This window comes from Chinchilla lanigera, unplaced genomic scaffold (genome assembly GCF_000276665.1).
Source record: "Chinchilla lanigera isolate Chin_1 unplaced genomic scaffold, ChiLan1.0 scaffold00022, whole genome shotgun sequence".
Taxonomy (NCBI): Eukaryota; Metazoa; Chordata; class Mammalia; order Rodentia; family Chinchillidae; genus Chinchilla; species Chinchilla lanigera.
Genome location: NW_004955423.1, coordinates 21,976,479 through 21,994,327, shown reverse-complemented (window position 1 = coordinate 21,994,327; position 17,849 = coordinate 21,976,479). Strand labels below are relative to the sequence as shown.

At 36.0% G+C, this 17,849-nt stretch overlaps 1 protein-coding gene across 3 annotated transcripts in view; it reads left to right on the top strand.

Moving 5' to 3' along the window:
• Lrrc7 (leucine rich repeat containing 7) overlaps nucleotides 1–17,849 on the top strand; it is a 505,545-nt gene that overhangs the window by 275,263 nt on the left and 212,433 nt on the right. For all 3 annotated transcript variants that reach the window (XM_013514397.1, XM_013514396.1, XM_013514395.1), the window contains exons 6-7: nucleotides 7,951–8,040; nucleotides 11,757–11,813. In XM_013514397.1, coding sequence (XP_013369851.1) covers nucleotides 7,951–8,040; nucleotides 11,757–11,813 — 147 coding nt within the window. The remainder of the gene's footprint in view (nucleotides 1–7,950; nucleotides 8,041–11,756; nucleotides 11,814–17,849) is intronic.

Here is a 17,849-nt window from a genome sequence, read left to right as displayed (position 1 = left end):
TGGGAATCGAACTCAGGCCTTGCACTTGCCAGGCAGGCACTTGTGCTGCTGAGCTTTATCCCCAGCCCTCTTTTTTATACATTGATTGCTCTGATCTCATATTTCTTAATGATCTTCCTATGCATATTCATGAAGCTGTTTATCTGAATTGATCTTGTAATTTCTTTGTGTTTGATATAAGAGTAAAACAGACTTCATAAAATGAGTTGGGAGGTATTATCTTCTGTTTTCTATAGAAATTTGTATAGAACTGGCATTATTTCTTAAATATTGGTAGAATTTGTGTCTACAGCCATTTAGGACTGGAATTTTATAATGGAAATATTTTTCTTTACAAATTAAATTTGTTAATAGCTCTAGGGTCATTCAACCTTCCTGTTTCTTCTTAAGTGATCATCAGTAGTATGTGTTTTTCAAGAATTTGTTCACTTCATATGTTTTTAAATCTATTGGCATGTTATTTTTCATAAAATTTTTATTAGCCCATTAATATGCATAGGTTTGCACTCCTAGTATTGTGCCATCTTTCAAATTTTGCTTGATAACTTTACAGATTTATTCATTTTGTTGACCTTTTTAAAAATAGATTGAGTTCTATTGATTTTTCTGTATTGCTTTTCTGTTATTTCCTTTGCTCTAAATTGAAGAAGTATTAAATCATGAAAAGCCTAGGAGGTAAAACTTACAAGTCTGAGTATAACTTTTTAGTTTTACTCTTAAATGCAAACTTTATAGTATTGCCTGAACACCTTAACCAAATGTTTGGTGAATATTATCAAAGTGAAACTGAAAATAACTACTAAGGGAGAAAAAAAAAAAAGATCAGAATTTACTGAGAACCTCATTTCTCAGGTTTTGGGAGACATTAATTAATTTTTATCTTAATTTTTACATTAACTACATTATATAGATAAATGTTATTACCTTTGTACAGATAGAAATCATGGACTTGGTATTTAAGTTTCTGGTTCTTTTTGCTGTATTTTACTGTATCGTAAATCTTTTTGGTTGGTTTAAGTTAAAAGATACATTTTGAAAATTTGAAATATTTGTAGTGTTCAACAGTGAGGAAAGTATTAGTGAGTTATGGTGCATCTACTAGGTGATGTGAAAATTATTGTAGAAGGACCTGATGTGGCTACTGACCAAATCAATCCTGTTTATTCTTCTTGATATGAGATGTTTATTACTGTCTCTTAACACTTCCAAGTGTCCTAGTTGAATTATAAATTGTGTAGCCAGTGTGTATACATTAAAACTGAAAGATAATTATAAAGTGAAGGGAAAAATACTAATTCAAGTTTGCAGTAATGTTAAAATGATCCATAAGAACTCAGAAATACATGAAACTATAGTCACAGTCTGTTAAGGAGGTGGGATTGTGAAAAGTATTTGTTGTTTTCTAAATGTTTTCTAACATTGTTATAGCTGTTCCATAACTTCAATCGTACACGTGAATTATTTAGATTGAAAATGCTTTCCTGTTGGAATAGAAGCTGTTACCTGGATTTCTTAGCTGGGCTTGGTGACACACACCTGTATTCCCAGCACACGGGAGCCTGAAGATTGCCCCAAGTTCCAGGCAGCCTAAGCTCCAAGCATGAGTTAGTTCAAATCCAGCCTGGAAGATACAGCAATTCCCTATCTCAAAAAACCACATACACACACACACACACACACACACACACACACACACACACACACACTCATTGGTTTCCTAATCACAACATGTAAAATTTTAAAGGGCTTAACTGTTCTATTAGAAGTCAGATGTATGAAATGTCTTCATTTTAGTTAAATATAGTCAGTAAACTGCAATGTTGAAGCAAGGATGTCTACAGGCAATCTTTTTTTATTTTATTAGTAGTGTTTCCTTTGATCTTAGGGGGTACACAGACTTACCACGGGTAACACACCTTGATGCTTTTTATCCTCTTACCATCCTACTCCCTCCTTCCTTGATCCTTTCCCCATTTTCATTGTTATTGTTGTTAGTTTAGTTTGTGTCTGTGACATGTAATGACAACATTCATTGCTGTTAGGTAATGCATACACATAATGCATTTTTGGGCTTTTTATGCCCCCTTTCCCTCTTTTCTCTGCTTACCCTCTGTCCCATGGTCCCCTTTCCACTGGCAAAAAAGCCACGCCTCTGTCCCGTTTTAACAAGCTTTTATTTTGGTCTCTATTTATACTTTGGATTACTCAAATGGTATAAAGCTGTGCATCTGATTTATTTCATTTAATATTACTCATTTTCCTACAAATATCCTGAATATATCCTTCTTTGTAGCTGAATGGCATTCCATTATATATAAATACCAATCTTAACAAGCCTATTCCAGTAATGAAAATTAGTAGCTTTAAAAATATTTAATCCAGTATTCTACTTACTGTAGCAAAATCAGAATAGAAATATTAAGGAAAGGTAAAAATTGCTCTTATTTTATGATTCTTACTGTGGGACAGGTAATCATTAACTTTTGAAGCAAATCTGAGTAGATATTAATATTGTCACTTACAAGCAAGAACACAATCTAAAAAGTCAAGGGACTTACAAAGATCACATAGATCATAGTTGGAAGAACTGCGATTCACACCCAGGTCTTTGAACATCAGCTCAACTGCTAAATCATGTGGGTCTCTGTTTCTATTGTTACCCTTTCTTTGCTATAATTTCAGTTTGCCACTTGTAGTACTGGGAGTTGAACTCACGACCTCATGGTTGTCAGGCAGGTGCTGTGCCTCTGAGCTATATCCCTGGCCCAGTTCGCCACTTTTAATTTAAGAGAAATTTTATCAAAGGGAAGTGGCTGCCTGGTAGAGATAATTAACAGTTTATAAAACAAAGTCTTCAATTTTTTAAATAAGTGAGTCAAATGTGGAAAATCATCATGATTTAGGACAGTAAAACCACTTCATTGTTGAAAGGTCCTTTGTTGGTGTAAAATATTGAGTTTCCTTGTATAGTTCAGATAAGAACAACAAGAACCCATGCATGTCACCCTCGTGGAGTACACCCTGTGCTCTGGGAACATTCCCGTCACAGTTCTTCTTCCTCTTTTGTAAGTGGTGGCATTGAGAAGGGAAGATTCTGTCCTCTGGAAGCCACAGGCATATACCATAACGTTCACAAAGCACACTGAATGTCTTCTGAGCAGATTTGCTGGCTACATTTTTTCAGATAATATCTAATCCACTTTATTGCCCATTATTTTCAAAATACAATGCTGGATAGTTCATGAGATTTTTTTAAAACTTTGAATAATTTATAATTTATTCTTCCTAAGAGTGGAAAATTCCCTATACTAGATCAGTATGTAATTGGAACAAGGTCCTACTAAATCAATGAACAGTGTGCAAAAATTAATATGAGAAAGAAGAGAGTCATTTTAAACCTCACTGGAGTACCTTTTAATAAACTCCTGTTAAAGTGAATTAAGATAGAAAGATACTATTAAATAAGTCATACTCCATAAATATAACCTTCACTCTACATTTTTATGTATTTCGATCCTTGTTTACATTTTCAGCTTCTCACACCAGAGAGACAATGTGATATTTACACATGCATGTCCAATTTATTTCATTAAGAGTATGGTCTCAAAGTGCATTCATTTACCTAGAAATGTTTCATGTTTCAATGTGATATTTACACATGCATGTCCAATTTATTTCATTAAGAGTATGGTCTCAAAGTGCATTCATTTACCTAGAAATGTTTCAAGTTTTCTTTATGGCTGAGTAGTACTCCATTGTATAAAGAACTGAAAAAAGTCAGACTCCCAAAGGTAAATTCACAGTCCAAAAATGGGCATCTGAGATGAATATACACTTCTCAGATAAAGAAGTGCAAATGGAAAATAAATATATGAAAAAATGTTCAATGCTCTACATTTTTAAAGAAAGTTCCATATAAAATATCAACACATATATATATATATGTTCATAATGTGGCAGAAAAAATTTTCCACCTTGCACCCTATTTTTGCATGTAACTTATTTTTGGTAGTCTAATTTTTCAATTTGAATCTGCAACATGTGGTCAATTTTTCAACCCTAAAAGAAATGTTTTATGTAATAAGCCATTTTCTTCTGTGGCATAAGCACTGCCAAAGAAGCAACAGAACAGAAGAGATTTTGATCAAGAAATAGTACAATACTATTTAATGTGGATTATGAATTATGGACTGAGGAAATGATTTTAACCTTCTACTTATAATTAACCTTCTACTATATATTGCGTTGATGTTCTTTCTTGAAAAGTTATAAATAATCTTTTAATTGGTGACTCTAGGTACTAACAATACATGAGTAAGGCGGTAACGTTTGGACTGAAATCTCTCTAGCATATGTGAGTTTAGCAAAAACCATCTTGTTATCAGGATTTGAGCTATAAAGCATTACAACAAAGAGATACATGCATAAAAATAATTATTCACCTCAGAAATATTTTTATTCCTATAGGATCAAGTTCAAATGTCTGAGTTGAACATTCAAGTCCCTCTAAGTCCTGTCCCCTATTGATACTCTCAGATCTTGACTCCTATATTCTAACACGCACAGTATTCTCTCTGGAGCCCGTCTCATGGCCCACCTCAGCTACCTTCTCACCTCTACATTATATAAACCCTCCTCACTCTTCCCCTGCCTTCCTCCCCTCACCCCTGCTTCCCCATTTTTGTGAATCTTAGTTCTCTGTGTTAATCAGCTTTCCTGTTGCTGAGACCAAATATCCAACATCCACAATTTAAAGGAAGAGGGGCTGGGGATTTAGCACAGCGGCAAAGTGCCTGCCTGGAAAGCGCAAGGTTGTGAGTTCAGATTCCTGGTACCAGAAGAAAAACAAAAACAAACAAACAAACAAACAAAAGAAAACAATTTAAAGGAGGAAATAGTTTCCTTGGTTCACAGTTTCAGGGGATTCAGTTCATAGTTGTCCGTCTCCAAGGCAGGAACATCATGTCGGAGGAGCTTATTAGCAGAATGCAGCTCACCTCATGGAGATCCGAATGCAGAACAAGGGGATAGTGCCTGATAGAAGGGGGAAGGAGATCAGATATAATCCCTAAGATCACGCCTCCACGACCCAGCCAGACACTTTACTTCCTCCCCTCGGTGACTCACAAGACAATCAAGTTTATAATCCGGTTTAACTGACACACTTTCTTAAGAGCAAACTTAAGAGAACATCCTCTGCGAAGTCACATTCAAACATCCCAACTCCAAAATACAAATTTGTACCCAGTATTTGTAGCAAAAACGACCAATATTTTTAAAAAGTTACCACCTTCTCAACCAATGTAAGATCACTGCCTTCAGAAAAGGTTAAGACTTGCTGGAAGTTAATCTAGAAAGATGAATTAGACTTAGTGCGGAGTCCCCAGAAGTAGATGTTTTGAAGTGGAAACAGGCGTTCAGGAGGTACTCCTAGAGCAGGGTGCTGAGGATGTGTCCTCATGCTGTTCAGCGGCACTGACCGCAGGAACTGATCTCTCCGGGGAGCTCTGGGGTTGGTGCAGAACTAGCACAGAACTGTCAGATACAGTAGATGTGGCAACGGAGGTGTTTGCGTTCCTGCCGGTCAGTAACTGAGGGCCCAGGGGACACTGATTCCCTGGATTCTGCCTCAGGGTATGCGTGAACGGAGGAGGCTTCAGTCGCTGAGCAAACCTGCAGAGAAGGAGCAGGGGTTTAGCAATCAGCAGTTGCTCCAGTTTGCCCCGGAGAAGGGGTGGGAGGCGCTGGAGCAAGGAAATGGGCAATAGAAATTGTTTCACAGAAGGTGAATCACAAATTGCTGGTAAACTTACGAAAAAACTGTTCAGAAACCATCAAGGAAATGGTTATTCTGATTCTACATTTACCAAATTGATACAAGTGGGGAAAACATCTTCTAAAACCAGTGACTGAGGTCATACGAAGCACAGTTCTTTTTTTTTAATTTTAAAAATTAAAAACTGACAAAACAATGGAGACAAAATCAAAACAACAAAAGTGATAGTAGTTTGGTGATAAGTAGATAGGACCTCTTTTAATAAAATCTGGCTACATTTAATAAATTTAAAATTGTATTTCCTATGACCCAGTAATGTCACTTTTAGGGATGTAACATAAATAATTTCCTACAAAGGTATATGCCGGGATATGTGTTCTATGATAGACACAGAAGTACGGCTTCTAACAGCAAAGCAAAAATCTAAGCACAAATGTAATGTTCATTGCAAAGAGAACAGTAAATAAGTTGTGATAGTCATACAATGGCAGACTGTGCTGTGATGGCTGATTTTTTGCGTTAAGTGGGTGAATCTGAAAAAGCGAATGCTGATTTTACATGTCTCTGGGAACTGTATGCAGTGTGATTGGATATATAAAATATTTTAAAATAGGCAACACCACAAAAATGTTTCCTTTTTTTTTTTAAAGAATTAAATGGTTACATAGGAAAGCTCTGAAAATAGTGAAATAATTAACACCATACAGAAACTTGGGAGGTACCCAAGAAGATGTAAAGGGGGGGGGGGCACCTAGAGAATTTCAAAGGTTCTGTTCTATTTGTCCCTTCTATTCAATGTACACATATTCTTTTCTATAAAGCTACCAAGAAAATATTTCATGGTAAGGATTGGGCAGAGGAAGAGAAGCCATGAAATGAAATTCTTGGGACCTGATATCCCAGGAGTCGGAGGAGAAACACGAAAACTGCTGTAGAACAGAGAAGGCGGGAACAGTCCACACTGGCAACTGTTGCTAGGCAGTGTGGGTTAGAAAGTGAAAAGAAGCGAATGGGAATTGGGACCAAAGAGGTCACTGGAGGTTTGGATGAGTGGGGATGCACTCAGTGAGCCGGGTAGATGCCAGAAAACAATACCAGAAGAGCAGTAAAAGCGAGGAGTATAGGCAGCTCTTTAAATAATTTTAGCAGCAAATGCCGAAAAGGAGATAGATGATAACTTGAGCAAAAGGCAAATTTGAAGGCTATTTAGAAATATCTTATTAGAGAACGTAATCCAGACTAGACCACACATAAAGATAGTAAAGTGTTTAAATACAAATTTACTTATAGGAAAAAAATCAATATTATTTAAAGAAGGTCTTCTGAAGAATCTTTGAATTTAGTCGTTTTTAGTGAAAAAGAGGTGATATTTCAAATAACTATTTCATCGAGCTTCTAAACTTCTCGCAAAGGGTGTTATCTGAATTTCTGATCCTTCTAACAGCCTTTATAATTCTGCTTAATTATCTTTCAATGTTCTTGCTCATTTTTAATAAACATGAGATGTACCAATTTGAATCCTAACATGAAAATGTGTTGCATTTGCATTGAAAAAAATTATCAGTAAAGGTGTCAACTTATTCTTTCCCTTTCCATATTAGACAATTTTTGTCAGCACAGGTTCATGTAGACAAAATTGAATAATTCACTGGAATCATTAAATGTATAGATATTCTTACCTCACCATGTATGTGAATATTCTACTAAGAAAAGAATATTAATCTTGGGCTGGGGATGTAACTCAGTAGCACAATCATTTTCCTGGCAAGCGCAAGGTCCTGAGTTTGATTCTTAGTACCAAAAAAAGAAAAAACCAAAGCTCAGAATGTTAAAATTACAAAACGTGCCACACAACTGGAGAGTCCCACTAAAAAGGTCGTGGCTGGTGTGTCTAAGTTTGGGCCAGCAGTAAGGGACATTGTCACTGACTTTGACAGCTACATCAGTCTCAGCAGAGAACAGTGGCAAGGAGGTGGGCAACTATCATTTATGTTAATAATGGGGCAAATTTTCAAGCTGTAACACCATGCTCAATAAATCCTTCCATTACTGTGCCACCAAAGGAGAGATGGGAAATGTATTGCATTTCTATTTTTTCTTCTCAGAGATATGTATTTTTGTTCTGTTTCTATAGTAACATTGATGCAATGACTAAAACTTTAACTCCTTTTTAGACTCCCTGATGGCTTCACGCAGCTTCTAAACTTGACCCAGCTCTACCTGAATGACGCCTTTCTTGAATTTCTTCCAGCCAATTTTGGAAGGTAAGAATAAGAAATGTAAGTTATGCAATTTTATTCAGCTTCAGTAAGTGCTTCACCAGAACCCATGGGTGAGGCTTCAAAAGTGACAGCTGAGATTAAAGTTAGGCCTCATTGTTATGTAACAAATAATACTGTTAATGCAGGGATAAAGTTTACTTCTGCAAAAAGGAAGTAAAATTGGGTTTTCATATAACGTCAATAAACAAATAAATTCTAGATGAATTAGAGAATTAAATATCAAAACAAGTAAAACCAGAAGATGATCTGCAAGAAATTCAGTCGAATATTTATGTCCCTTGGATTGTGAAATGCCTTTATAAGCATAGACGCAAAAAAGAAAATTATAAATCAATAGCATTTGAATGCTCTTGAACTAAAATAAGAAAATAAAACATTTAAGTAAATTAGGAAATGTTTTCATCATATATGAAAAATAATTATTTGTATCCTTAATATATAAAGAATTCTTACAAATGAATATGAGGATGAAGATCTTGAGGAAAATGGGTAAACACTATGAAAAGGCAATTCCTAGAAAAACAGCATGGCCAGTGAACACATGAAAAATATGTATCTTCAATAATCATAAACATGGTACACATTAAAAAGACAGTGAGAGACTTTGTGTTCTAGCCTATTGTGAAACTATCTTAAGAGTGTGAGGGCAGAGATAAGCTTCTGTCCTGCTAATCGGATGGCAGAGTGTTAGGACCTGCAGGTGGAGAAGCATCCTTACAAAGCTTTGAAAACACTAACAGCCACTGCCTTTGTGATTCATTTCTAGGAATATCTCATACCATTTCCAGATATCACATAAGATTTATAGACAAGTACATTTATTATTACTGACAAAGTAGAAAAGTGAAATCTCATCCATCTAGGAAGTTGGTTAAATAATGATTCATCCACATGATAACACTCTGTGCAGGTTAATAATCTTGTATTAGAAAAATATATATTGGTAATTCCTATGATGAGTTAAATCTAGGAACATATACTAACAAAAATATAAAGTGAGGGGCTGGGGATTTAGCTCAGTGGCAAAGCGCCTGCCTGGCAAGCGCAAGGTCGTGAGTTCGGTTCCTGGTACAGGAGAAAAACCAAAAAAAATAAAAAAATAAAAAAAATAAAGTGTGTTTTCAACATAAATATTCATGAGATGAAGGAATGGTTACTCTGGTGTAAAATCACGGTTAACTTTCATTTTCATTCTTAGTTTTTAATATTTTCCAGTTACTCTGCTGTGCAATTTTATTCTCTAGGAAAGATGCAACTTTAAACCTATTTTAATTTTTCATTGTCAACTACATTTTTCTAAATGATCATCTTTGAAATTGTTCAAATAATAGATGGGGCATAATTCGACACCTATTTGCAGAAGCTAGAGCATGACCTGAGAACTCAGTGGCATAAGGGAGCTCGGTGAGCATGTAACCGCCTCCGCTTACTCGCTGAGCGCACATTGATAATGTTCCTTAGCTGCCCTTAGTTTTGTGGCTGATGGTATCACAGCACCTGTTAGCACCATATACTTGGGCAGTTTGTAAAACTCACAGAGTTTTAGAAGAGCATTTTCCTGGCTTCTAAATAAATTGGAAGTTCACTCTCTATCCATATAAACTAGAACTGTCTTTCTGGTGCAGACCAACGCTATGATACACTTCTGAATTGTCAGGTTACTAAGTATTTAATTATCACCCTAATTTTGACTCCTTTGAGTTGGAATTTGTGAGGTCCCTTTAATTCACAGATTTCCAACCTCTTGGCTTGTCTGGGCCCCACTAGTGAAGAAGGACTACATGAGGCTGCATATAAAATATATAAGAAATGTTCACAGACAACAAAACTTCCTTTTTATAATTTAACATATTAATTTATTTTGTGAAGGAACACAAGCCCAAGTTGAAATAATTAAATAAAAATCTTCACGTGTGTTTCATAACAAGAAACACCTGATTTCACAGGGGCACGCATGTGAGTAGGTTGAAATATGATCATTGGTATTTGATCCATGAGTTTCACAAATCTGCAAGTTTTACAAACTACGCAAGTAGATGGTGTTTTACTCACTACATGACACGTGTGTGTCACTCCTGACACACGCGGGCTTTGATTAAACTATGTGTGGCTGGCGAGGGAGACAGTTGGCACTGCATTGCGCCGGACCTACACAGGCCACAGTCCAGCCCCACTCAATGGAGCCATGAAAAATATCACTAAAGTCACACAGTCAGGTGAACAGCTCGTGACCTGTGGAGCTGCATTACTAGCTGTCCAGGACCACATGTGGCCCATGGGACTCAACTTAGATGCACCTGCTTTAAGTAATTCTAAATTAAAGATGAGGTGTGAGCAAACAGAAAACGTAATACCAATACCCAAGCTACTTAGAATTAGAATCTGACTTCTGTGTAAACTGACTTCCAAAACATCCTCTGTTTTATTATTAGAATTTTCAATGGTTGTTTTTAATCTTCACTTGGGTAGTTTAACAAAAGTATGCTAATAACCCTTCCAAAACCTAGGATTCGATTCTCCTAAAATCTGGTATCAATCTCAGAGTATCATCATGCTGATGGAGAAAATACATTTAAGAAACCTTTTTTACTAGCAATATATCTGTCCACTGAAGAACTGACTTGCCATGTATGTTTTGACTTATACTGTATAATTTAAGCTCAATAGGAAGGACAAAAATGGAAATGGAAGAGACCTAGATTAAAACTAAAAGCATCATAAATACAGGCAGTAATGGGTGAAATACTTACATAGCAAAACATTCCCAAAACTTTAAGAATACAGAGAATCTAGTTAAATCTGTCCTGTAGTTGCTTCATCTAAGCACCTTTTAAAGCTCTATATAGACATGAATAACAATAGCATGTTCCAGATGGCAGGTCTCAACCCCAGTTCTGAGCTGCATTCCTAATGACAGCTGTCCCCCAAGCAACTGGAGCTCTGAGCAGCTCTCAGCCTCTTGCATGGTTTTCTTCAACTCTAACATTGTTACGGGCAGATGATGCCACAGTTTTTCCAATGCAAACTCTTTCGGAAATGTTAAAACTGTTAAAACATATATATTTGATCCAGTGAAGCAGAGGCTGCTACAGGGTTTTCCAAGTGTGTAATTAATGAAATCAGCAATAACCAATAACGTGTGGGTTTTCATGTATTCCAACACTATGAATTTGGTACTTTTATCACCCCCATATAGACAAGGAAACCGAAGTTAGAAGGGGTCAGTTAGTTGGCAAAGTGCTGCAGACAGAGTATGAAAGTCTAAACTTTCATGCAGATAGTCCTACCACAAAGCCCAAGGTATTTACCTCTGTGCTATCCTGTTAACTTTTCAAGCGCAGTTATAGTTCTGAAGGGAAAGTATTAACATGTGAACACAATACCTATTCTTTACTATATATTCAAAAATCTGCTGAATGCACAAAATTGAGTCTAACAGTGAGTGCATTTTTATAAAACATTAGCAATCTGAAAGGCCTGAGATTCAAAGATATCATTAACATATCTATTTTTACAAATGTGGTCTGCCATTTCCCAGGGTGCTATAACGCTATCTACCATCAATCTGCATATTTCTTTAAAATCTGTAACCACTGGAAAAAATATTTCACCAAAGTTATTTGGATAATGACCATTCAGTTTACCATATAAATATTTTACACAGAAAAAGATTAATTTTTAAAAATTCTTTTCTATAGACTTGTCAAATTGCGGATCTTGGAGTTAAGAGAAAACCACTTGAAAACTCTACCAAAGTAAGTGATTGTGTATTTTCTCAACTTTGAATTGTGACTTTTTGGTAAGAGGAAAAAGATCTACTTTTATTTTGGCTGTTTTGCCATTTTGACTGATTTATTCTATAATTTCTTTTTAAAGGTCAAAAAAGTAAAGTAAACTGTTTGAGAATCATGTTAAATAAGAATATATCCTGTCTCAAAAACTGTAATAACAAGTAAAAGTAGAAAGAGGCTGTTTAAAATTTTTCTCATAGCTGAAGATATATGCCAAGAAATTATTCCACTAAACTTATGATTTTGTCATTTTTATAACTGAAAAAATAACAATTTTCCAAAGTTCAGCCTACAAAGATGCTTAATTCTGCAAGTTAATTTATGGATTGTGATTTTTCCAGCTTTTAAATCAAGACTATGCCAGAAATTTTTAGAAAAAAGTTTAAAATTTTTCAAGAGATTCTGAAGTGATTTAGTATAAAAGAAAATGTTATATTTATATAATCTTACAAACTGTTCCCTTGTGCTCGCCTATTTAAAATTTGGTTCATATAAATACATAAGGCATTTGAAAGTAAGAACTAAGCTCCGAAATGTTATGCACTGATTTAATAAAATGCTATGTCGCATCCTACTTTTCTTTGTTCACGTCTAACAATAGAATTTTGTGTTGTACAGAAATAATTATTGTTGAATGTCTAAAATTATTTCTAATGGGTTTTTACTGAAATCAACATGACTTATATGTTATATTTAAAATATGTACTATATTGCTCTTCCTTTAGTATTACAGAAAAGTATTGAGCAGAGTGGTTACTTTCTCCAGTATTTCAACTAGATACATTTCTGCTGAACCAAAACTTATTTTATGTTTTTAAATTCCTTTTGTAAGCAAATGAGACCGCATGGCTTTGTTTTTTTAAATGAGCATGTCCATAAAATACCTTCAACTACAATGTAGGTATGATGACATGTGAAAATGTAGTGATTGCAATATAACGACATAATTTAGGTCATGACTTTCAATGATGACATGAAATCCATTTAAATACACGCACAAAGCACATCTGTGCCTTCCTTAGTAAGTGGCGGGTCAAGAGAGTGCCCAAAAAGGAGGAGATGATCCATATCTCAACACCTGCACTTCTGAGTAATGCCTTCCTCTGAGCTGAAGCATTAACCCTGGCCCCAACCCGAGGCACTTCCCGGTTTGGAGGGGTCCACAGAGTGGGAATGTAGTTAACAGTCTCCCCTGTTCCAATATTAATCACCTGCAGATGCTGTCAGGGCCACTGTCTCCATCCTAAATGCTTTCATTTTTCACATTTTAAAGTGACAGCTTAGCTAAGTGGAAGCCAAGCGTGATGAAGGGGCTGTTCCTCCCATTTACCTAAATGTATACATTTATGTCAAGGAGAAAATATTGAGTATATGGAAAACAGTCGCAATGCTCCAAAATATTAGCTTAGATTTTAAATATGAAAGAAACCTGACCTAGACTGTGGGATTTGTCACATGTATTTTAAAAATAAAGTTGTAGAGTAAGGTCAACCTGATGTAGACTGACACTGTGGACTTTATAAGAAATAGAGGTGTGAATAACACAGCGTAGTGAGGAAACCCTCTTGTCAGTGATGCCTGGGAGGCTTTGAGGCTGGGATCCACTATTAAATAAAATTAAACAAGTACAACAATATGCATGAACTATTTTTGGAATAGAAAAACATTGTAAAAATTTACTAGAAAGGACACGGGGTCTCTTTGGCAGACTATTATGCATATATATCTTGTGTAGCTGTTATAACTTCTCCATTTTAACAAACATTTTCTGTTATTTGTAGTCTAATGTGCTCATTTTACACCTTATCAACCAAACTCCAAAGAACCAAATACAGACAAAGAATATATGGAAAGCTTTACTTTAGTTTCAGTGTCTAATGGGTGAGAATTACGGCAAGAAGTTTGGTCTGGAATGAAAATAAATTTCCTTATATGTTCTACATTTTGATCACCAATGTAGACCTGTAGCATAGAGACACGTGAGAGCTTTCTCCTTCCCTTTATTTTCTATTTCAAGGAAAATAAAGGTAAAGTTGTAGTTTTAGAAAGCCAATTTTAGTTTTGTAGTAACTACACCAGGAAGTGATAACTCGTGATTTCCTTGGGGATAAACACAAGAGGCTGAATCTTTGGGGGGTCTCCAGTGACTTTCTCTTTTCATCCTTTGTCTTTAAGCCTGTGTGGCTGGCAATCTGTGCAAAATGTAAACGTATGTATGAATTATGACATAACATGCCTTCCAATGTATTTCCGTTAATAAACTCATAGAGATACGTTGATGTGTGCCTATTTCAGAATCAATTTTTTCACAAATAGGAATTACTTTTATAAATTTTTTTACAACAGTCTGTTGTGATCTCTCCTCTTGAATATCTGAGCAGAACTTGAGAACCAAAAGATTAGCCTTTAGCTTCTATGATAGAGTTTTAGCCATAGCGAAAATAATTAGCCCTTAATTATTATGTTAGAAGAGCAGCCAGAAAATGTGAGGAGAATAAGAATAGATTAAATGAAAGTTGGAGGTCCAGGTTCAAACCCAGCCTTGGTTTGCTCTTGGGTTGTATTCACCTATGTGTGTGTTTGCTTGTGTTTTTCCTTCCTTTGCCATGGTTCCTTCCTTCACTTATTTCTGTAAAAATGTCTGAGGATTCCTGAGGTTCAGGAATCCAGGAGACCCTAGATTCTGGTGGCCGTATCACGGCATGGCTCATATGACTAGCTGTCCTCATAGAAGGGCTTGACTGAGGTCAAGAATTTGCTACTCAAGCCAGACGTGGTGGCAATCCCAGTATTGGGGAGGTTGAGCCAGGAGGATAACCATGAGATTGAGGCCAACCTGGGCTTTGTAGTGGGTTCAAGGCTGACCTGAACTGCACAGCGAGACCCTGTCTCAAAACAAAAGAATTTGCTCCTCATTTCATGCAAGTAGTTTTGGTAAGTGTGATCCACAGTGGCTACAGGAAAGGGTGGCAAGACACTGGTTCTTTGCCACATGGGCTTCTCTATAGTGCTACAGAGCTCAGCAGCTTGCTTCCTCCAACGTGGGAGAGAGAGTGAGGGAGAGAGAGGGAGGGGAGAGAGGGAGGGAGAGGGAGGGAGGGAGAGATGGAGAGAGAACTCTGTTGTCAGAAGTAACATACCATCATACCATGATTTGAACTGCATGGTATTAGTACTGGAGATCAAATCTGGTAGAGAGTGGAGAAGGACATAAGTGTGAATACTGGAAGGCAGGGCTCCTGTGAGCCACCACAGAGGTCCCTAGCACACAGGGTCTGGTGCCCAACAGAGTTTGTCTAGAAATTCAACTGATGGTACTGTCGTACCTCGGTTCATGAACTCAATTCTTTCCATGATTCTGGTTGCCAACTGAATGGATGAAAACCGAATCAAATTTGCGGTATACCAGATGTACCTGATGCGGAAGGCACACTCACAAGTCAAATCCACGAGAAAGCTTTATCTTGACACAACACTTCCTCTTTTCCAGGGCTCTCCAGTGCACTGGTGTTCTTCTAAGTAAAACGAGTTTGTTTCATGCGAAAGCCTGTATACGATGCTTCTGTTCTAGTGTTTCTGATCACAAATCCTTGCATAGTGCTCTTCCTCACGACTTAGATTTTTCCTTCAGTGAAGTGTCGCACTGTGGAAAGATAAGCCTCATGTACTGACAACTTCTTTTGTGTCACTGACCATTCTGAGAATCTGGGCAAAAACACAACTGGAAAAGTATTGATTCTAAAATTCTAGTATATTTCCTATGTATTCATGGCCTATTAATAAGTTTTCACGTTTTTACTATCACTTAAAAATAGATTGACTCTTTCTGTGAAAAAAAATAAATAAATAAATAAAATAAAATAAAATAAAATACCTAGAATGAAAGAGCACCAAAAAAGAGAACCTTCCCAATTTTGGGGGAACCAAATTTGTAAAACTAGATAACTTTAATCAGATAGCTGTCTTGGTATTTTCAATCCACAGAACATTTATTGGGAACATTTTCTTTAGGGTTGTTAACAAGATTATGTTTTATTTTGAGCTATAAGTGTTTTAGACTTTCCTTTGTAAAAATGGTAAGGAATAATTTGAAGTAAAAAATTTCCTAAGTACAATCATGAAGGATGATCAATAATTTGACACTATTTCACTGTATGTGGTAGACATGATGGCAAAGGGCATATCTTTCATATTATTTCATTGTTTCCACATCCTTATTGACTTTCTCAATAAAAACAGAGTCACAGACCCTGTGGTTTCCCCTCTATGTGAATATCTAGGAGCGTCCGTCCAACACACACAAATACAGCAGGTGACAGGGCATTTTGCCCTAACTGGACATCCTCTAAACAGAAGTAAACTTTGCATTTGAAACTACTGTTATTTCAGTGAAATTCATCAATTGGGCCCTTAGTGCTATTGTAACAAGAAGTTCACTGTCAAGCACACCCTACCGTATGGCTATCTGATGTTTCTATTATCTCTGTTTTATAACTGTAATACATAATGGGCTAGTTGTGATTTTATAATGACATTACTTTATGCCTTTTTCAATTTGTATCGATTTACAAGGTGTTTTTTCTGAAGCGGAGGTGTAATCCCATTCTGGGTTGCCTTTATGAAAATCAACAAAATGACAAGTCAGCTCACCAATTGTCACAGTGCCCTTGGTGTTAAAGAATTGTAAGGAGAAGCAGGTACCTTCTCTACATCTCACTTAGTGCTTTGTTTCCACTTCAAATGAACCAAATAATTATATTCTGCATTTAAAAGCAGCATTCTAAACAATGTAACAAGATAATTATTAGAATCGCTTCTAAAAATCGAACATGTCCTTTCCATGGAGTTATGAAAGGAAAGGCTGTGAGTGCTTTGTCTTGTGAACTAATTTTATTTCTTCTTAGCTTTACGGTCTCATCGTAACAGTAAGATTGAAAATATTATGGTCAGTTAAGACTGTGTCAGATCCAGGGTGGAGACAAGCACAGGCACAGAAACACACAACACTTTGGTATCCAAATCATTCTTCACAGCGCATTTCAATCAATATCTACTCTGATCCCTAATGATCACAGGCGCCAAAGATGAACACTGCTGGCTTATATAAGAGTGAGGTGGGAAATACTGACTTCAGTTTCATAAAATCCAAGGCTTAGACACTCATGGAAAACTTAGGCTGTACTTTTAGTTCATTTTTATTTTAGAAGAACCCTAAAGTCCTTGAGTGGGTGTATGCTTTACTGTCAGACAAACCTGGATTTATATCCAGGCCCTTGTAACATGTTTATGAATTATTTACCTTTGGTGAACTGCAAACATTTTATTTTGAATAGTACTATACTATGTATCATTATATCTTCCAAGCTGGAAAATAATGCTTGTTATTATTTACACCTTAAAAGTAGTATTGATGGGCACTTGGAAATTTTGTGTATGTTCAAAAAATATTGGCAGGGACTATATATTTGAAATTTTTATCCCTTAAAACTGTCATGGGAGCATGGCATTATTTTTTATTTCTCTTTATGATAAAAGCCTTAATAATGGAATGTAATAGTAATATAACTTTCTTATTTTTTAGCAGCACTTAATGAGGATTGTTATAAAGACAATGTATATAAAGTCTATAAAATGTTTAAGTGTCTCATTACTAAATCTTAGACTGATTTTTTTCTTCATTTTAAAATTGGTGGTTTCTTTGGATAAACGTTGACTTTGTGCAGTAAAAGATGTGAAGATATTTTTTAAACGCTCAACACTCATCCAGGTGCATGACCACCATTTGTGTCTTCATGGGCTTTTACAAATAATCTCACTGCAGATTACATTCAGTTTAATGTGGATGATAACCCTCCTCTATGTAGCCTCAGCATAAACACAGCCTCCTCACTAAAGGCGTGTTCTGAAACATCATGTTAATATTGACCTTGGTCTTAGAGTCTCTGGCCAGAAAAATACACAAAGAATGCAGTTAACTGATCTATGGTTGTGGTCTCATAT